Source organism: Pararge aegeria, chromosome 25 (genome assembly GCF_905163445.1).
Source record: "Pararge aegeria chromosome 25, ilParAegt1.1, whole genome shotgun sequence".
Classification (NCBI taxonomy): domain Eukaryota; kingdom Metazoa; phylum Arthropoda; class Insecta; order Lepidoptera; family Nymphalidae; genus Pararge; species Pararge aegeria.
This window is the reverse complement of record NC_053204.1, coordinates 3,580,627-3,603,280: the sequence shown is the minus strand read 5'-3', so window position 1 is coordinate 3,603,280 and position 22,654 is coordinate 3,580,627. Positions and strand designations below refer to the sequence as shown.

Here is a 22,654-nt window from a genome sequence, read left to right as displayed (position 1 = left end):
CGAAAAGTGGCATTGATTTTTATATATATAGATTTAAGTATTTAATGTAAATAATGTATTTAAGAATGTAATGTAAATAAGTAAATAATATACTAGCTTTAATGTTCTAGCACATTTCCGGTGTTTAGAAGTCGTGCTTTTGGCGCTGTATCACGGTGCGAAGAACGCGGTTGCCATTGTTATCAGAAGCACATTAGGTTTATGGACACATGGCGGTAGTTTTTTTTTTTTTTTTTTTTTATAATAATAGCGGGCAAACGAGCAAGTGGGTCACCTGATGGTAAGTGATCACCGCCGCCCATAAACATCTGCAGCACCAGAGGAGCCACCGATGCGTTGCCGGCTTTTAAGGAGTTTGTTTATCCGCCCCTTGAATAACCCTAGGTTGTAATTTTGAGGAACACATCAGATGGGAGATTGTTCCATATTTGCAAGTGCGCGGTAAAGAAGATCTGGTACTTCGAACAGTAGAAGAATACCAGGCATCCAGATGATGAGGGTGGTAGTTTGTTTAGACGTGTTTGTTACATGCCCTGCGATATGTTGCACTTTTTACAATAGTTTTTCATTAACCATCGTGTGAGCCATCTGCTTGGTCCTGCAATTATAATTAAATAAAAAGGCCAGACTCAATTGCTTATCTTTAATATATATAAAACGGAGGCCGCGGTGGCACCTCATTATCGTGGGCGAGTTCTTCTTCTTGATCCGATTGCATAATTGTGGGTACTCGGGCAAATAAACGCGAGAAGCTAATCACATGATTTATTGCACACAATATTTCCACTCCGAATAATAATTAACACACTGTAGTTCACACAGATATCACTTTTAAACACTTTGTAAATAACTAGGTAAATAGCACTATGTAGCGAACGATGGGTTTGGCGCGGCGGTGTGACTAGAGACCATGCTCCACTAAGCTCTCAACAACTACTGTTTACCGGGCACCAGCCCTACTCTAAACGAACCGTCAACCCCCGCCACACCAACCCCACCCAGGTTTGAATGTCAAACTCAACCGAACGATTGACCTCAAAATGTCCAAGTCAATTGAGTGACTTAATTTTGAATGTCGAAGTCAATTGAGCTATTAAATAAACTAGAACAAACAATACCTGAGTTCGCACATAGACGGCGCTTCACAATTTTGTGTAGTACAACTATTTTATAACAGATGGCGTTCTAAATAATAATCACTTTAATTTTAATCTCCGACATATAAATCTCCTGTCACGATGTTTGTCCGCGATGGACTCCTAAACTACTTAACCGATTTTAAATTAAATTGGCACTCCGTGACCAGTCTGCTCCAACTTAAGAGATAGGATAGCATAGATCTTTAATTATAGTCGCAATTTTATTTTATTGCAAATTATTTGTCTATAATTAATTTACAGTCACATGTTTTATATATATACTACTATGCTCATTTAAGGCTTAGCGATACTGAATACTTTAAAAACAAAATCACACGCACACGAATACGCGGGTAAGAGCTAGTACTTAGTATATATATATCTAAAAAACAAGGATTCAAAATTTTGACTAACGCCAAAATATCTTTCAACTTTTACAGATCTTCAGGGCTCGCCTGCGGCAATTCCCATCACTTGTCAATTGTTGCACCATTGACTGGTTCAGCGAGTGGCCCAAATCCGCTTTGGAGTCGGTGGCGAGGCATTTCTTCTTTAACATGCCTGAACTGCGCACCACTGATGAAGTCATTGAGTCTTTAGTTGTAAGTATTCCACAAAACTTATTTCATCGTTTTGTTTTGTTCTCTTCAAGGTGATCTCACCAGATGTTGGATAGAAGCAGGCCTTACTTTGCGAAAATCCATAATCTTAATATATATAAATCTCCTGACACGATGTTTGTCCGCGATGGACTCCTAAACTACTTAAGCGATTTTAAATTAAATTGGCACACCGTGAGCAGTCTGGTCCAACTTAAGAGATAGGATAGCTTAGATCTTTAATTATAGTCGCAATTTTATTTTATTGCAAATTATTTGTCTATAATGCTTGCTAGATTCTCCTTCTGTTCGCGGAGTATAGCAAATTAAGCTTAATTTTCATAACTTAAAATTTTTTTCATAAGTTAAATTCCGATGGCAGTCTAAGATGTTAACTCTTTTCTTCATGTCTGTATCTTAAGCTATGTGTTGCCGGCACAACAAGTCCTTTTGCAAACTGGAAGACTGACCTGTTATTTTTATTTCAGCATATCATTGCGACGGGCTACCTGCGTGAGTTAGACTCGTTTAGGAATGTTTTTGTTGGTTTAATAAGTATCATTTTTCGGATCAAATGGATGATGATTCTTTAAGCATCTGCGTTATATATTTTCTGACTATTTTGGAGAAGTTCCTTCGTGCATTCATTCTGATTTATTTGTAATTCTTAAACTAGTTTTAATAGGATATGAACGAATGTATAAATGAATACACTTTTATTGATACACACAAAAGAATCACAAAAATACAGATACAAAAGAGCGTTAATGTAGAACGTACAATTTGGCGGCCTTATCTCTCTCGTAAGCGCTCTCTTCCAGGCAACCAAAGGCGTAGAAAAAAATGCTATATATACTTGGCGGTGGTACAACGTACATATATATTATACTAGCTGTTGCCCGCTTCTTCGACTGCGTTTGATTTTGTTTTTTGATGTGGCATTTAATTTAGTTGTAGCTCTAAAAAAAATTAAGTTTTAGTGTTCAGTATCGCTTAGCCTTAATCAAGGGTTTGCTGCTGTCCGCTGAGGAGTTTTGTCCTCTATCTCCAACCACATTCATCTGATCTACACAAAGTTTGGGCAAAATTAAACACATATTATAACCTCTATAGTACAAAAATAATTATTTAAATCGGTTATAATTTTTCGGAGTTATGGTGTAAAAACGTCAAACACTTTCATCCCCTCTACCAAAGGAACCGAGCTTAATGTCGGGATGAAAAGTATTCTATATTACTTCTAACACTTCCAAAAATATGTGTACAAACTTTCATGAGGATCGTTTAAGGAGTTTTTGCGTGAAAGCGTAACAAACAAACTTACATTGACATTTATAATGTTTATAATGTTCTTTGTTTAGTCTGTGTGCTGTTTCGCCCACCAAAGCGTAGTGGATGCGAGTACTAAGTTCCTCGCGCAACTTAATCGCCTTAACTACGTAACACCTATGTCGTACATGGAAATGCTGGGAGCTTACGCCGAGATGTTCAGAAAGAAGCAAACCTCTATACTCACAGAGTCCAATGCTCTTAAAACTGGTAAGAACACAGAGAAGTGAACTTATATTGAACTAGCTGCTCCCCACGGACTCACCTACACTTATGGTATTAATTCGAGATTAAGCTGCACAGCTTTGAGTGAGTGACACGTGGGTTATACATTTATTTAATTAATTTATAACATATTGTACATAATTTATAACATAGCAACTACAAAATACAAATAAAAAACTTCACAAAATATTTACATGTATAATATTTGTAGGTTATAATTATTAGGTTGGTACATTGACATTGCAAAATACCTATGTGTAATTGTAAAACAATCCAATTGTTCATTGACTACTGAACTGTGTCCCAGTAGTCAGTTAAACGGACTTATTTTAAACATTTCATTATCTCCTTAACAACGTCTATAAGAACATTTTGTAAAGTGCAAGGTTTATCTACACAACATAGTTTGATAATCAACATTAATAAACGTTGTTTTGTTGTGGAATTATATTCTATGCAAAGTAATTTTTGTTGAAAAACAATTTTAATTTTTTCATTATTTTTAAAAAAATAAAACAAAATGCGTCATTGTGGCTTATTTACAATAGGTAGGAGATCCATAATATTTTTTTAGATCAACTAAAATCAATTTTCAGTACAAAGTATTTATTTCAGCTTACGTGGTATAATAGATAGGTATATAGTATTGTAGCGCTACTAGATTTCTGAAGAGCTACTTAATTAGCTTAGTTACCTAAAGGTGATACTGATATAATGATTTATGAAAAAAATACTTTTAAATCTAGTAATTCGAAGAAATTATAACACCCTATTTTATTTTCTAGGAATGAGTATTAATTTCTTAAAAACCAATAGATTGAAATCGCAAAATTCAAAGGGTCCATTTGAAATTACTTAGTTCTCAGAAGGGTGTTTTGTAATCATTCAATAAAACGGGTTTCAATTTCCATAGAAACTAGAGTATCGATAAATTCATTTATTCATTTCACCAATCCTATCTCACTCCATCTTTATTGGAACCTTTTTACTTTTAAGATAATTAAGACGTTTTATTTTCCAAATAATGAACAGGTCTGAACAAACTCAACCAAACAGAAGTAGAAGTAAAACAACTGCAAATCGAACTGGCAGAGTTGAAACCATTAATGGAGAAGGCAGCCGAGGAAACCAGAAAAGTGATTGAACAAATCGCCGTTGACACCGTGAGTTAATTTAATGAAATGATAATATAATTCTAAAAGTCTGGTTGATAACAATATAAATAAATGATGAAATGAATGATGAGTTAATTTTCTAGGAAAAATATTAGCATCATCAGCGTCATCATCACATCAACCCATTACAGGGTACAGGTCTCCTCCCACAATGAGAAGGGGTAAAGGCCGTGATCCACTTGAGAACGTTATGGAAAACTGTTAGGCTTGCAGGTTTCCTGAAGATGTTTTCCTTCACCATTAATATTAGCATCATTTTTAAAATAAATAAATAAAACTCAAAACAGTTTTGATAAACAAAAATTATCTTTAACAAATATTTATTTTTGTTTTAATTGCTTAACATTATTCAGGAAATAGCAGAAGATGCTAGAATAAAAGTGGAAAAGGAACAAGGCATAGCTGAATTGATGGCAAAGGAAACCACTGCAATGGCTGAAGATGCGCAGAGAGATTTAGGCAAGATTTTTTTCATTGATTCGCTTTATGCTATTTATATTTTCTAAGAGAACCAGCTGAAAGTAGCAATTAGATATTTTGAGAGGATATTCTTCGAGTTTTCGGGTGCTCGTGAATATTCTTTTATAAATTTTGGTTTACCTTTTAACAGACTTAAACAGGGACCGAAAATTCTTATTAAAGTCTGTCATTTCAAAGTTCCAAATCAAGTGAATTTAAATTTGAAATTAATTAATCAAGATATTTTCTACAAATTGGATGTGTTAACTTTTATTTAAATGCCTATAATGCCTATATCTTGCTCTCGGAAGGTGGGCACAGACACCGCGATAATTTTTTATTTTGTTTCACGGGTTATAAGAAGTTCAGATTTAGTTGCTGGCAACCCCTAATTCATTTATATTTTAAGAGCACTGAGGATTCTCACTGCTCTTTACGCACTTTGTGCCTACTGCAAACTTTTCAATTACGACGCGTGATTAATTATATACTATCTGTAATAATAGATGAAGCAATGCCAGCGCTAAGGGCAGCTGAGAAGGCCTTACAAGAACTAAACCGTAATGACATAGTGGAAGTGAAAGCTATGAAGAAACCACCTGCAGGCGTACTGCTGGTTATCGAATCATTATGTGTGGTATTCGACATCAAACCTATTAAGGTCAGTGATTAGAAAATAATCAAATCAATCAACACTTCAATTACATTATTATTGTAAATGAACATGAACAGTCGACTTACAAGAAATGGTCATAAATAAGTGTCATCTGCATATCATCTGCGAAAGGTACAGAAGTCGTTTGTGGGATTGAGTATACGCTTTTATAATATGATTCCTAACGTGATTTTGGACCTACCAATGCATAAGTTTAAAGAATATGTTAAAACACATTTATTACAGCGAGGTTACTATACAATTGATGAATTTCTTAATGACAAGGTTGCTTGAAAGCATTCGGCTCCGCTTTCATCTCTCACAAGATAGAAAAATTAATGTTAAAATGTCAAATATAAATTGTTGATGTTGGAAAAGGGCAACTGCTGAGTTTCTTGCCGGCTTCTTCTAGGTAGAATCTGCCTTCCGAACCGGTGGTAGAGTCACTACAAACAGACAGACTTGACGGTCCAAAATTCCAAAATACTTACCAAAGTACTTGAAATAAATAAATATTCAATTTTCAATTTTCAATTTTGAACGTATGATCAGGATATAAAAAGAAATTTAATGTAGTTCCAAACGATGTCTGTTATCGTCTGTGTCCCGGATAAGGACATAAAATACTTTTAACATGGGAAATTTAGAGTATACGGGAAATATTTGTTAAGGATTAATTGCAGGAAGGTGGGCTGTTATTCAAACAATACCTGCGATGAAATATAAACAAGAGTGTATTTTGCTGATGGAAATTTAACATTTATACTACACACTCGTGCGTAGTTGCCGTATTCCAGCATATTGGAGTCCTACATATCATCACTTTAACATCGCAACTTGCTGTGTTATATTACGTTTATTCATCTGCGGATCTCCTCAATAAATTTTTTCTCAGTAAAACTTCGACCCGGGCACTTTATATAAGAAACAATAATACTATATTTACACAGGAGCAAGGACCTGGTTTTGGACAAAAAGTCTTGAACTATTGGAAACCAGGCTCGCAAATGTTGGCTGACCCAACCGCATTCTTGGACTCCCTCATGAAGTACGACAAGGAGTCCATAACTGAGGAGATGATCAAGAAGCTCAAAAAATACGTCACCGATCCTAACTATGAGCCAATGAAAATTTTAAAGGTTTTTAATTTTATAATTTGCGTTGTATATCCACTGTACGGTTGTATTAGTACCACTCAAAATCAATAATCGATGTGATCCAAAATTTACAGATAACAGACTATAGGAAAGATGCTATCTTCCTCCTCAACTTGACATCTGAAAATTTTGGACTAGACTAATTACGACTATTAATTTCGGGTATTGATATAACTCATTTATTTTCTACTTCAAACGGACAAAAAGAACAAGTGTGTTTCTGGTACTAATATTTTAGTATTATTATAAGTCGTTCAAAAGTTCCTTGGACACTCCTATTACAGCATCACACATCCAGTCCCAAAATGGTGGCCAAAGAGTTTTATACTATTTCAAATGAGCAATTTTGAAACATAACATCGGTACCCTAATCGCTTGACGGTATGTCTACACTAGAAAGATAATAACTAGCGATGATTAAAAATTCCTGCAGCCTATTTAGATCTGAGTGAATTCTATCAATACCACTTTCAAGTTATCCAACCATAAGTCAAATAAATCAATCAGGATTCTGGCTTATTGTTTGATTGTTACCATGTACTGTAGCTTAATTTTATTTTAAAACCATTTTAGATATCACAATATTTTTCAAATGCAGGTCTCCAAAGCGTGCATGTCTTTATGCATGTGGGTGCACGCAATGTACAAATTCTATCACGTTAATAAGGCAGTTGCACCCAAGAAGGAAGCTCTTGAGCGCGCGACGAAAGAACTAGCTGCAGTTGAAGGTGGCTTAACTATTCTTTATTGCCATTTGATAGCTAGGGATGGCAGTGACGGTTTAAGATTTTCTCCTTAATAGTTTTTTTTTGCCGCCGCCCTGTGTCCATCAACCTGAGGTGGTGAGGTGTTAAGTCTTATTTGCCTGTGATAACACCGGCAACAACGCACTTCAAACCAGAACACGGCATTGCAACAGTGCAATGCCGCTAGGCGGTTAATATCAGGTGAAGGAAATCATCTTGAGTAATCGTTGAGTAAACGTCCGGAAAGTGTTCTCCAGTGTTCCCAAAGGCGTGCGAAGTTTACTAATCTACACTTGGGCAGCTGTAGATTGCCTTTCGGATGATGATTTATTCGAAAACGTATATTGTATAATATAGGTAGTTTCAACTCAAGAAGAAAAGTGACGCGATGAAAAAGTTCACCATCACTATTGTTGGTTATTTGAACCAGCACACGAGAAATTACAGGTATTATACAGTACAGGAAGAAGAATAAACGACCAAATCTTGCAGCGGAGTAAACGATTTTGATCATAAACAATAAACAATTATAGTATTAGGTTCCTTTCACACTATCTAGTCATAAACATAGTTAGTCCACACTATCAGCTTAATCGTGCTGCTGTCATTGGCGTTGACAATTATAATCCATAAAAACTTATCCGTGTTTTACAGCAATGTTGGCAAACGCCAAGTCGAAAATGCAAGCTCTCCTCGAAGGCATTGCAAAATTGAACGCTTATCTTCAAGAGAAGGAAGATGAAAAGAGAAAAATGGAGGACGACATTAATCAGTGCTTGGCAAGAATGGATCGTGCTAACAGGTGAAACAAAGCAAGGCTTAATCCGTTTGTCCGTTAATCGTAAATATAAAATTTCTTTCTTCCTTATTTTACTCTCACAAAACCTAAGACAGCGTCGATTGGTTGAGATAAAAGAGCAAAATAACAATTAAACCATGAAGTCTTTTCGCAACTTTTTTGTGATAAAAAGGTTGACTAAAGTATAACATACTGCAAAAGTGATGTTCTTAAAATTTTCTTATCATAATTTACACTCACGAATTCAAAATGAACGTGGTTGAGACAAAGAACAAAAAAAGGTTTTAACCAGGGAGTCTTTTCAATCCTTTTTTCAGTCGCTGCAAGTTAGACTAATATTAAACAAGTTGCAAACGTGACTCTCTTGCAATTTGCTTACCATATTTTACTCTCACGAACTCAATTTGCAGTGTTGCTGATGAGGTGATATTGTAGTACTACGAAAATGGTCTTAAAATATTTAAAACTAGCTGACCCGCGCAACTTCGTCTGCCTTTTCATAATACTCGGTTTATTAAGCTCTACAACACTTCTCTAGAACTCAATCATGAGTCTCTCATAATTGAGGAAGAGTTCATAAGAAACTTTTTAATTCAACTGTTTTTTCGCCGCCTTACTTACTTACGCCGCAAATTTCGCTACCCGGGAAGAGTATTTTCACATTTCGGGTCAAAATGGATATAGGATACCTTTTGTCTAACGGTTCCTGTGATATTTTTAATAACCGAAAAATGCGAAAAAACTCCAGTGATTTATGAAAAACTTGTCGACGTGGTATCAGTTAGTCTTGAATAAAGATATTTTTGACTTTAACTTTGGATTTAACATCAGCCAGTTTTTGACTATTTCTTATATGTAATGCAACACAATGACTCAATCTATTTAGTTCTTTTCAAAAAAATGTTCTAGATTGCTAAACGGATTATCAAGTGAACGTGTCAGATGGATTCGAACTATCAAAGACTTGGATATTGCGCAAGTGAATTTAATTGGAGACATCATGTTAAGTGCTTGTAAGATATATTTCATTTATACTATTCGTTAATATTTTGAAGAATAGTAATTTTATTGTAATAAATATTTGACGGCTAATGACGACGGAATAATGACGGCCGATTGGCGCAGTGGGCAGCGAGCCTGCTTTCTGAGCCAAGGCCGTGGTTTCGATTCCCACAACTGGACAATTGTGATGAACATGAATGTTTTTCATTGTCTGGGTGTTTATCTATATACAATAAGTATTTATGTATATTATTCATAAAAATATTCATCGGTTATCTTAGTAACCAAAACACAAGCTACGCTTACTTTTGGGCTAGATGGCGATGTGTTTATTGTCGTAGTATATTTATTTATTTATTATTTATCCCAAAGTATACAATTTGGCGACCCTATCGCTACATAGCGATCTCTTCCAGGCAATGGCGTCAAACACAGCTCAAGAAGGTAAATAAATAATAAATAAATATACTACGACATTACACACACCGCCATCTAGCCCCAAAGTAAGCTTAGCTTGTGTTATGGGTACTACGATAGCTGTTGAATATTTCTATGAATATCATACACAGAATTACTTATAATATACAGGTAAAAACCCAGACACTGAAAAACAATCATGTTTATTTGTTTTGTTCACACGAACATTTTCCAGTTGTGGGAATCGAACCCACGGCCACGACTCAGAAAGGATGTTCGCTGTCCACTGCGCCAGTCGGCCGTACGAAGGTGGGAAAGTATTTTATGAATTACAGTCTGTTATAAAGCAGTTTTTCTTCATCATTTTCCACCCATTACTGGCCCACTACAGCGTATGGGCATCCTCTTAGAAAGTGAAGTGATTGGTAGAATTTACAAGCCTTTAAGAATGCTATAAAAACTCTCAGCCATGCAGGTTTCCAACTCTCAGCCATGCAGGTTTCAAACTCTCAGCCATGCAGGTTTCCAACTCTCAGCCATGCAGGTTTCAAACTCTCAGCCATGCAGGTTTCCAACTCTCAGCCATGCAGGTTTCCAACTCTCAGCCATGCAGGTTTCAAACTCTCAGCCATGCAGGTTTCCAACTCTCAGCCATGCAGGTTTCCAACTCTCAGCCATGCGGGTTTCCTCACGATGTTTGCCTTCGCCGTTTTAGCAATTGATATTTTAAGTCGGGTTGATGGTCTAAACGTCTGTTATCTTTATTTATACTTTTGAAGGTGCTGTCGGATATGTTACACCGTTTACAGATGAATTCCGAAGAGACCTACTCAATCAATGGATAAACCATATCGTGGTAAATATAAATATACGCGAACTATTTTCATCTTACAAAAGTAACACTGTTAATTTTTTCTGTGTATACTCTTCAATGGTCATTATTTTTAACCCATTACCGGCCTAACACAGTGCACGGGTCTCCTCCATGGAGGTGTCCTTACGATGTTTTCCTTCACCGTTAATGCAAGTGATATTTTAATTGCTTAAAACGCACATTACTCAGAAAAGTTAGAGGTGTGTGCTGGGATTCTAACACGGCTCCCCGAAAATTAAGTCGAACTCCTACCCTCTGGGTTCTCACCGCTTGTAAACATTAATAAACAAAAAAAATACTAAGAAAATTAAATTATTACTTTGGTAAATAAGGAGCATCCCATATCGAGTGAGAATTGCACGATGCGGCGGCGGTATCAATTCAATCAAAAAAAAATTTGAATAGGCAATTCATTTGATCAGCTGCTTCCTAATTTCTAAATGCAGAAATTATTGTTTTCATAATTTAAAACTTGGCAGTAAACTTGAATAACTTTGAATGTTCCTAAGAGTTAGTCAATAGCAACTGGAACCTTGCAACTCTCTTGATGGGATATCTACCGACGCTGTCAACGTGAACTGGAAATCGTAATCCGTAATCCGAGTAAGATGATCATGAGCGAGCATGGTCATCAAACTTATCTTATAATATACTAGCGGACGCCAGCGCCATCTGTCGGGCTGATTTGTGTATCTAAACCATCCAGGGTGCTACCCAAACGTATACCAAAAAATTCATTCAATCGGTCCAGACGTTTAGGAGGAGTTCAGTGACATACACACGCACACAAGAAATATATATATAAAGATAAGAAATGATAACATAAGTTTGATGTTAAGTTGATCATACTCAGATTTGGATAGAAGCAGGCGTTACATTGTGAAATTACATCATATATTATCAAAATTAAGCTTAATTTGCTATACTCCGCGAAAAGCAGGAGAATTTGTACGGTGTTATTTTTAACTTCAATCTTTATACTCCACACCAAACAGACCACTACTCAGATGAAAATTGTTTCAGTAATAAATACGAGATAGAATTATTTGGTAATATAATAGGTGAAAGAAAATAAAATCTAAAAATTCTTTGCAGGAAATAAAAGTACCGCATACAAGAGGTGGAACACCGCTTACGATTCTTGGCGACGCAGTTGTTATAAGGTAATGGAAATTTAACAACTATTGTTTCTACGGAACTTTTGTCGACCTGTCTGGCGCAACGGTGAGCGCTGTGAATTTAAACAGGAGGTCCCGGATTTGGGTATTTATGATTTCTGAATTTACTCTGGTCTGGTCTGGTGTGAGGCTTTGGCCGTGGCTGGCTACCACCCTGCCGACTAAGACGTGCCGCTAAGCGATTTAGTGTGCCGGAGGTCGCGTAGAAATCTGTAAAGGACTACCATATTCCCTAACAGGTTAGCCCGTTACCATCTTAGACTGCATCATCTTTTACCATGAAGTGAGATTGCGTTGAGTCTCAGAAAGCAGGCCCACTGCGCCGATTGGCCGTCAAAGTGTTATTCATGTTCATCCTACATTACCGGCCCGGTGCAGGGCACGGGTCTCCTCCCACAATGAGACGGGGTTAAGGCCGTAGTCCACCACGCTGGCCCAGTGCGGATTGATGGACTTCACACATCTCTGAGAACATTATGGAGAACTCTCAGGTATGCAGGTTTCCTCACGATGTTCCCTTCACCGTTAAAGGTTCAAGTTACTCAAACTCATATTTAAGTATTTATGGTATATTAAGATATGTATTAGTATATTTATTTTTTATATTTATCAATAGTATTTTTGTATTTGTGTAGTCTGGTTTATGTATTAGTATGTAGATATTCGTATGTATGTATTAAAAAGTGCACCCCACCTATTCGTTTTCTTTTTAGTTTTCCTAATCCTAAGGTTGCCTCGCAGAGATCGCTACTTAGCGATAAGGCCGCCTTTTGTATCCTGCTTCATTCTTCATGTGTTTGTTCTTTTTTGTCTTGTTTCTTTGTTTGAGTGGTGTACAAATAAAGAGTATAAATAAATAAATAAAGCTAGTGATATTTTAATTGCGTAACATTATTTTTAAGAAATTGGCAAATGTACGGTCTACCGCGTGATCCACTGTCAGTTGAATCCGCTGTGCTGATGTCCAACTCAAGACGCTGGCCTCTCATCATTGACCCTCAGACGCAAGCCAACAAGTGGATTCGAGCTATGGTGAATTTTTAACATCATTTTAACGACCAATGAACGGTCCACTTCAGAGCAAAGGTCTCAATAATTAGCATTGTGTGCCAGTGGACGATCAATGAAATAAATAGATAAATATACTACGACAATACACACATCGCCATCTAGCCCAAAAGTAAGCGTAGCTTGTGTTTTGGTTACTAAGATAACCGATGAATATTTTTATGAATAATATACACAAATAAACACCCAGACACTGAAAAACAATCATGTTCATCACAGAAACATTTTCCAACCCACGGCCTGGGTCCTCAGAAAGCAGGGTCGCCGCCAATCGGCCGTCAAACACGTCTTTAACATTTGTTGCACACATACTCGTATATTATAACAGAAGTTTTTTTTCTCGATATTGATCGCCACAATTGCGAATTAGTAGAATTTACACGCCTTTAAGAAAACTATAGAAAACTCTCAGGCATGCTGGCTTCCTCACAATGTTTCCGTTAAAGCAAGTGTTAAGTTAAGTTGTTGTTTAAGGCGCACTTAACTTAGAAAAGTAAGAGGTGCGTGCGGACCGCGTGCTATCACCGCTTTTTTACCTCGGCTATTACTGCTATTCTAAGCTACGAGCTAAGTATATGACCTTAGTTTGCGATTTTATCTAAATCGCCTGATACGACACCGACGGGAAGAGGAGGGCATCGACAGGAAAGGGGGGGGGGGGGGGGGGGTGTGTTTACATATTTACTCAAGAATGGCCTTCACGCCACGATCTACTGTTTATTATTGTTTTATATTGTTAGAAGCACATTATATCAACGGCTGGATTGCCAGTTATTGTCATCATCACATCAAAACATACCTATCGTAACTTACGCGGTAACTTATAAAACTACTAGCTGTTGCCCGCGACTTCGTCTGCGTTGGATTTTGTTTTTTGATATGGCATTAAATTTAGTTGTAGATCAAAAAAAAAATTAAAGTATTCAGTATCGCTAAGCCTTAAATGAGGGGGGGCTGTCCGCTGGGAGTTCTGTCCTCTATCTCCAACCACAGTTTGGGCAAAATTAAACACATATTATAACCTCTATAGTGCAAAAATATTTATTTAAATCGGTTATAATTTGTCGGAGTTATGGTGTAAAATCACCAAACACTCATCCCCTCTCCCAAAGGAACCGAGCTTAATGTCGGGATAAAAAGTATCCTATATTACTTCTAACACTTACAAAAATTTGTGTACAAAGTTTAATGAGGATCGGTTAAGTAATTTTTGCGCGAAAGCGTATATGCAAGGGCATATAGGGATGCAAATAAGAATTTTAAAAAATCGCAATATATTTTGAAAACTAAATACACAAGAAATATTATATATTTCAGGGCAAAATAGAAGGTTTAATCGTTTGCAAACCAAACGATAGAGATTTGTTGAGGAATTTCGAATCTGCTTTGCGATTTGGAAAACCTGTTTTGTTGGAAAATGTTGGGCAAGAGCTTGATCCTGCATTAGACCCCGTTCTTAAAGTAAGTGATAAATAAATAAAATAAATAAATAAATAAATATACTACGACAATACACACACCGTCATTTAGTCCCAAAGTAAGCGTAGCTTGTGTTATGGGTACTAAGATAACTGATGAATATTTTTATGAATAATATACATAAATACTTATAATATACATATAAACACCCAGACACTGAAAAACATTCATGTTCTTCACACAAACATTTTCCAGTAGTGGGAATCGAACCCACGGCCTTGGACTCAGAAAGCAGTGTCGCTGCCCGCTGCGCCAATCGGCCGTTAGTGATAAATTCTGAACGATTCTTTCTGATTCCAGAATGAATCAATCCGAAAAAACTGGACCTATCCAGAATATTCTTCCGTTATAATATTATTTCGTTATTTATCTTCATTTATTCTTTTTCATTTCTTTTTTTTTTAAATTCTTAACAATGCTTTGAAATAAAATAAAAAAACACTATTAAAAATTCATAAAAAAAAACATCCACCCTCCGCTTGCGGGGCTTTTGAATGCCCAAGCAACCGGCGGTCAGGGCTCCAGAGTGAGGAACCTCCTCACAATACGCGCCGTTTCAAGGACTACTTCCTTCTGTATCCGACCCGTGATCCAACAACCAAGCGAAAGCTTCTTAAGATGTTGGTCGAAGTTTTTCGCGAGAAGACCAATGACTGAAACGACGATCGGAACAATAACGGTCGACTCAATATTCCACATGGCGGTAATCTCGTGAGCAAGGTCCAAATATTTAGATACTTTTTCCTTTTCAGCTTTCACCAGATTATCGTCATGTCGATTATTGCACGGCGCACTCGATCGACTAGCACTATATCAGGTCTATTAGCTGTAATATACCTGTCAGTGATAATCGTTCGATCCCAGTAGAGCAATGCAAGAAAACTACTTTCGTGTATTATTAAGGAGACTCGTAGGCGAGGATTCACCACTTTTGGCTAAACTACAGTCTTGATAATAGTCGTCAGGTAGCCAGTCTGTCGATGTTATATAGGATACACTTTGGGTAGTGTATCCTATAAAGCAGCTCAAAGCTCAGGAACTATTTGGGATCTTATCCCCTCCTTACCTTTCTACCATCGCACTGCAAGGCAACGGGCGGATTTTTATCCCTATGTTGTTAATATCATAATGCATCTTCTTTCCGCATGGCTGGGATTTGTAACGCCCTTCCGAGTTCTGTATTCCTAATTCTTACAACCTGGGTGGGTATCTTTAAAACAAGAGTGAAGAGATATCTTCTAGGCAAGCGCGTCGCATCTTAGGCCACATCTACAATTTCCATCAGGTTAGATTGTGGTCAAGCGCTAGTCTATTAGAGTTTAAAAAAACAAAAAATAATGATTGCAACTTTCGTAATACTACGATCAGCTTAAATTAAACTAATACATATTAAATTGTCTCAGTTAGTCGCAGCGTTATATTATTTTAACAGGATCTGTAACTTTAGAAGCCCATTTATATAAGGTATCGAAATAGTCAAAGTCAAAGTCAAAGTCAAATATTTCTTTATTCACATAGGCACATAGATGGCACTTTTGATGCGTTATTATATACAAAATGTGTACATAGCAGTGAGTAGTGATGGCGATAACTACAATCGTAAACTTAAAACTAGAGCTACGAGGGTTCCAATCGCGCCCTGGTCTAAGAAGAAGCCCACAACACACTAAGCCGGGTGTTCTTTTTGATATCACCATCTCACATTGTCATTAGAAAATATTTAAGAAGCAACCTGGTTAGAGCAATTGTTTACACCCAAGCCTTTAATAAATTCAATAATATATATAGTCTAAAATTCTAACTATCTAATTTTATTTTCTGACTTATCCGTCCAATAATTAATCTATTTACAATTTTAAGCGACAATACTTCCGTCAAGCTGGACAATTAGTGCTAAAACTGGGTGATTCACTGATCCCCTTCACAAAAGGTTTTCGTCTGTATATCACGACCAAACTACCGAATCCGAAGTATACACCTGAGGTCTCTGTTAAAGTGCAAATTGTAAACTTTGCGCTTGTACCGAGGTATGTTTAATTCATTATTACAGATTTAAACTAGCTAGAAAAGAGCCAGCTTGTCACTCATACGATGTAATTTTATAGATGCATTTAAAACCGCAGAGAGAGAGACCGCTTCTAAGCGATAAGGCCGCCTTTCGAATTCTACTCCAGTCTCTGTGTTTCTCTCTATTCGTCCTTTATTTTCCTACACAGAGTGCTGTAAAAATAAAGATTTACACAAATAAATTAATAAATATTAAACTATATAATTATTTTCAAATAAAAAAGCGGTTACTTAAAGAAGAAAAATCTATTTTAATTTCATACCAACATTAAATTATTAATTTAATGAAATTTAAAACAAATTATGGCCATATCAACCCATTAACGGCCCACTACAGGGCACGGGTCTCGTCCCACAAAGAAAAGGGATAAGGCCGTCCACCACGCTGGTCCAGCGCAAATTGAAGGACACACGCCTTTGAGAACATGGAAAACTCTCAGGCATTGAGGCTCGTCACGATTTTTTCTTTCACTGTAGAAGCAAGTGATATTTTAATTGCATAAAACGCACATAACTTGAAAAGTTATGTGCATTGCGTGCTGGGATTCGAACTAAGCCCCTCGAGAGTAAAGCCGAAGTCCTTATCCAGGGCCGAGGGCTATCTGATTCGATAGCAGAAATTCAGAAAAAAGTTCGTCTCGATTAAAATACTGGGTCAAATTTAACTAGATATAAATATACTCGTAGCTATAAAATGAACTATAGTAAAAATCCTTTAACAGTGGCTTAGCAGAACAGTTACTCTCAATAGTGGTGGCACAAGAAAGACCCGATTTAGAAGAGCTACGTGGCCAACTTATTGTATCACGAGCTCAACTGTCAACACAGCTAGCTGAGATGCAAGCTGACATCCTGTACGGTCTATCTAACAGCGAAGGATCTCCAGTAGATGATTTACCTCTCATACTAACACTTGAAGCTATTAAAATTAAGAGCGCTGAAATTTTGGTGAGTTCACTTATTTACTTATCTTACTTCTCACTAATAAGATAAATGTGGATTACTCCTTCACAACTGCACTGATTTGGAAACAAGGCAGCATTTTTTATCCAGGAGAATTTAAAAATTTCCGCGGGAATCACTGTAACCATATTCCACATAAATAAACTACTGCATCTAATTACCGCAGATGAAAAATTTAGTTTTATTATTTTTGAAGTTATACTTCGTTAGCGGCGTTAGGAAGAAATAATGGGTGTTAAATTATACGAAATGCGCGCGCACATGGTTGCACGATTTTAACAGGATGAAGGTGGTTGCGAAACCGAGTGAGAGGGGAATACATCGTCCGCCAGCTCACTTTTTACGATGTGCGCGCACAAAAAACCGGCACCATGAAGTTAGCTATAAGGTTTGACAGTGTACACTTGTACACTTTCAATTGTCAAAGTCTTCGGGCTCATTCCGGTGATTTAATTGATTCAATTGTACAAAAATCTAAAATTTTAATGTTCCATGAAACTTCGTGGTCCGATAATGAGATAACTAGATTATGCGTTATATTAACACTTTCAATGTATTAAATACCTTTTTTGTCTATTGTTAGTGTAGTTTTCTCTACAAACGTAGAATAAGGCGTAAGATAAAATAAAAAAATAAAAAATACCTTGTTACGCCAAAGAAGTATAACTTCTAACGCGTGTGTGTGCACACACGCTTATTTTTACTTCTATCTGGGTCAAATTCTGTAGTCTACTCAGTCAGAAAATCAGGTTTTATTTGATATATTGAGATTCCGGTATAATGTTATGTAGTCTGCTTATAATTGGAAAAGCTTCGCACCCATATAAAAAGTTAATATCGTAAATATTTTACGCAGTTCAGTGAATAATAAAATCAATATAATGTATTTTAAAAAATCTTTGATGTGTTTAAATTCTTTCAGATAAAAGTAGAAGACATAGAACGTACTTCAGCGGAGATAGACGACGCTCGTCAGGGTTACGTCCCAGTGGCGAATCGTGGTCAGATACTATTCTTCTGCCTATCCGGTATGGCCAACGTGGACCCCATGTATCAATACTCTTTGGAATGGTTCGTCAAGTTATTTGTGAGGAGCATGTCTGAGACTGAGCCTAATGGTAACCTCATCTTAATATTTTTGATAATTTTGCAACAATCCAATTAAACTGAATAAATCGCTCTGCATTGTTTTTGGGATAATATAAAAGCAACTTTTCTACATGAGTGATTTTTTCTTCATTGTTTTTATTTGACTTCCCAGATAAGGCAAATTTTATGGGAAATCGCGAGCGGGATCTTTAAGTAAATAAATAGATGCAAAAAATTACTTTATCGCAACGAAACAACAAGAAACAGTAGTCCTAAAAATATATAATAACAAAATATATTAAAACCCTTATCTACAAATACTTCGACCCTTATGGATTAGACTTATTCTTAATTCGGCACAGTTATTGTTATGTATCACCTAAGCATTATTGTGTGTGAACTCTAAAAGAGCCGCTACTAATAATCGGGATTTTTCTTTCAGAACTCCAAAAATTTGTTTTCAACAATATTTTCTTTTATAATTGCAGAAGACATTTTCGAACGCGTTGAAACCATAATCGACCATTTCACCTTCCTGCTTTATCAGAATGTGTGCAGAAGTCTCTTTGAAAGACACAAGCTACTATTCGCTTTTCTGCTTTGCGCTCGAATTCTACTCGACAAAGGAGTTATAAGGAGTCAGGAGTTCAACTTCTTGTTGAATGGAGCCAAGATTGAAGAGGTAAGGCTGATTGCAACTATGAATTGAATAAATTAATGGAAATAGAGCTAGTTGATTTAACTCAACTGATTTATATCATACATGAAATTTGATCTTAATGCTTATAGATTTACAATATAAATTATTGTTTTAAGCGCTGACCTAGTTAGCTGTCTATGTATTATTTAAATAAATAAAGTATTTCGAAACTTTAATACTTTTGACATACGTCGACGTCAGTCATTATATAATGGTTCTGCTTCATGCAATCTTCAAGATCTCAGTTAATTACGTTAAATCATGCGGCCTTACCTTCTGAAAATTCGCTCACGATAAGGGACAAGTATTTATGTTTCTTATCATTAGATGGTTATGTCAATATATTCGGACCTTTTCTATATTTTCAGGAGTTGGATAACCCCGAACCCAAGTGGGTATCAACTCGAATGTGGCTAGATATGCAACAACTTGCTTCGCTGCCAACCATGCACCAGTTTGTTATCGACTTTCCGAACCAAATCAAGTTCTTCAAATCCTACTACGACGCGTGGAACCCACACAAGTAATTTATTTATCAGCAAACTTATAAAAACAGGCAGGTCTCCATCAAAGTTAGCATTCTGAGAAACTCGTGCCCTATTCTGGACCCTTTACAAGATTGATAATGGTGCTTCAATATAACTCGACCAAATTTACGCGATACTTCTTTTATTTTATTAGAATAAGTTTCATAAAAAAAAAAAACAAAATTCGAAATTCATTTATTTCAAGTGCTTATTATAAACTAGGCCTAGTTTATAAGCACTTTTGAAACGACAAGTCTGTCTGTTTGTAGAGACTCTACCCCCGGTTCAGAAGGCAGATTCTACTGCGAAGAGCCGGCAAGAAACTCAGCAGATTGCTCTTTTCCGACATCATTTTATAGTTTAACAATCTTCAGAATTTTTCTGTTTTGTGAGAGATCAGAGCGGAGTGGCCTGCTCCAAGCAGCCTTGTCATCGTGTAGTAACCACGATTGGTTAAATACGTTTAATATATTGTTTAAACTTAGGTATCATGTTATAAAAGCATATACCCATCCGCACAAAGGATTTTTGTACTTTTCGCAGACGATATGCAGATATCACTCATTTATTTCCGCTATGTCATAAAACAGCTAACACACTTTTTTTAATCACACTTAATAGTAGGATGTTTTCTAATGAACGCACCGCAGATATTTGAGCGATCAGCAATGTGAATCAAAAGTAGCTACAATTACTACCTACTTGGTCTAAAAATCATAATAAAAAAATCAACTAACCGATTTCAGGTTACCTTACCCAAAACCACTGGATTCACAGCTTGATGCTTTCCAAAGGCTACTTGTATTAAAATGTCTTCGACCAGACAAACTTATTCCTGGGCTTCAGGTAAAATTTCAACGTTATAAAGATACATTTTTTATGATAACGCAGTATATGCGTGCCGTGTAGCGCACGCCTCCTAAGAGGATTCCGAGGAACCTTACTGCCATCGACGATGGGATCTGCCATACATTGGGGATCAAAACCGTGGCGAGAGTGCTGTGACGCAAGTGAATCCCGTACTCTCACTTATAGGTCGATCAAGGGACACACAGAGTTTTTATTCCACATAAATACTCTGTAAAAATTATCTGTAAAAAAAGCAGTCGTAAGTAATCATCAATCAATGATCATTATTTACGCTTCGACTTTCTGACATTTCAGATCCCGTTTAAGCAACACTAACTCTTCCTTTTTCCTTGTTTCTAGCCTGTCCGTTGAAGTCGATGCCTACCATTTTTTAAACGACGCTCTACTTATTAATCACCTCACTTATTCTCTTCTTCTTCATCTTAAATCAGAAATACCATAAAATCTTTCTCATACCAAGATACTCTTTTATTTCAGGATTACGTTGTAACAGGTTTAGGAGCAAGATTCGTAGAGCCACAGCCAGCAGATTTAGCTGCTCTGTATGCGGAGTCCGATCCCTTAGCTCCTATAATTTTTGTTCTTTCTACTGGTACTGATCCTGCGGCAGGTTAGTATGCTATGTTCTATTATATTTTGAGTTGGTTTTCTATTGTCACTTTCTTTAGTTTCTCTTCTAATATAATTTTAGGTATATGTAAAAATATTTATCTCACTTTGTGATAAACAAAATTTATAATCTCCACCTGCATTAGCTCTCAACTTGACTCAAAAATATTACAATTTTTTTAGATTTATTAAAATTTGCTGATAAGATGAAAATGGGCAAGAGATTTGAAAGCATTTCCTTGGGGCAAGGTCAAGGGCCTATAGCTGAAGCTATGATGAGAGTTGGTTGTGACTTTGGAAATTGGGTCTTTTTCCAGGTGATAATTTAAATGGTTACTTGTACATTTTAAATTTTCAAATTGTTAATTGTGACTACAGACCATTTTAGTACCTTACAACGTATACGTGTTCGTAGGAAAATACAACAAACCGAACGCAAATTAAAAAGCAAAGTTCAAGTATTCTTCCCTTCAAAATTTAAACCAATTTCTCGCACAAACATAGAACTATATAATATTACTTATTTATTTTACAATTACTTATTATTTGTTTACTTATTTCAATGTTAGAATTGTCATCTATCACCATCCTGGATGCCTGTGCTGGAATTAAATGTAGAGCAAATCCTACCAGAAGTGGTGCATAAGGATTTCCGTCTGTGGCTAACCTCGACCCCTTCTCCATTTTTCCCAGTTGCTCTCTTACAAAATGGTAAGTATAGTAATTAGTTTCTGGATTTTTTGATACCATGGCACTAGAGTTCAGAAAACTGCTCGTTTTCAGATCATATTTATTCTTCCTTCCATTCAGTTATTTCAATCCGTTTTACTGTACCATTTCAGGGTACAAAATGACAGTAGAACCACCGAGAGGTATCAAGGCTAATTTATTAAAAGCATACATGAATCAAGTTCCAGATTTCATCGATTACTTTAACTCTTCGGACACCAAAGTTCCCAATTTTAAGGTAAAGTCTAAGATAAGAAGCCTTTTATATTTACACCTTTATTTCTAAAATTTTGACCTCTATGATTATTTATTTTGTGAATCTGGTATCTGTCATAAAAGTTTTTTTTTTTTGTTAAAGGTTCCATAGTTATATTTTCTTTCACCGTAGCTCATGGAAAAGTCAATTAAGTACTTGACACGATTCGTTATTTATTTTGGTTCGCCATATTGCACTTTAAAGAAAACATTTTGATTTCTCTTTTATTTGTTTTGTTATGATTTTTTTTGTATATTTATTTATACAAAAAAAATTATTAATTTAATTAAAATTATTTTAGTATATTGGATATTTTTTTGCAGTGGCTAATGTTTTCTCTATGTCTATTCCATGGGGTTGTACTGGAGCGGCGAAAGTTTGGTCCACTTGGCTTCAACATTCCCTATGAATTTACTGATGGTGATCTCCGGATCTGCATTTCTCAACTACATATGTTCCTCACTGAATATTCTGAAGTACCTTTAAGGGTAAGAATTTTATTTCACTATGTAATGCTTGTGCTAAAATGAAACCAAAGCTTAT

At 36.1% G+C, this 22,654-nt stretch overlaps 1 protein-coding gene across 1 annotated transcript in view; it reads left to right on the top strand.

Moving 5' to 3' along the window:
• Positions 1-22,654, top strand: part of LOC120634944 (dynein heavy chain 1, axonemal-like) — a 117,053-nt gene that overhangs the window by 82,616 nt on the left and 11,783 nt on the right. Inside the window, exons 54-77 of the mRNA XM_039905841.1 lie at positions 1,580-1,741; positions 3,100-3,277; positions 4,325-4,455; positions 4,821-4,926; positions 5,433-5,587; positions 6,532-6,720; positions 7,337-7,466; positions 8,139-8,286; positions 9,193-9,296; positions 10,482-10,558; positions 11,672-11,739; positions 12,657-12,786; positions 14,140-14,283; positions 16,162-16,328; positions 17,091-17,316; positions 18,254-18,449; positions 18,909-19,102; positions 19,489-19,643; positions 20,394-20,493; positions 20,995-21,127; positions 21,310-21,443; positions 21,696-21,837; positions 21,969-22,093; positions 22,435-22,599. Of these exons, the coding sequence (XP_039761775.1) occupies positions 1,580-1,741; positions 3,100-3,277; positions 4,325-4,455; positions 4,821-4,926; positions 5,433-5,587; positions 6,532-6,720; positions 7,337-7,466; positions 8,139-8,286; positions 9,193-9,296; positions 10,482-10,558; positions 11,672-11,739; positions 12,657-12,786; positions 14,140-14,283; positions 16,162-16,328; positions 17,091-17,316; positions 18,254-18,449; positions 18,909-19,102; positions 19,489-19,643; positions 20,394-20,493; positions 20,995-21,127; positions 21,310-21,443; positions 21,696-21,837; positions 21,969-22,093; positions 22,435-22,599 (3,459 nt within the window). The remainder of the gene's footprint in view (positions 1-1,579; positions 1,742-3,099; positions 3,278-4,324; positions 4,456-4,820; positions 4,927-5,432; positions 5,588-6,531; positions 6,721-7,336; positions 7,467-8,138; positions 8,287-9,192; positions 9,297-10,481; positions 10,559-11,671; positions 11,740-12,656; positions 12,787-14,139; positions 14,284-16,161; positions 16,329-17,090; positions 17,317-18,253; positions 18,450-18,908; positions 19,103-19,488; positions 19,644-20,393; positions 20,494-20,994; positions 21,128-21,309; positions 21,444-21,695; positions 21,838-21,968; positions 22,094-22,434; positions 22,600-22,654) is intronic.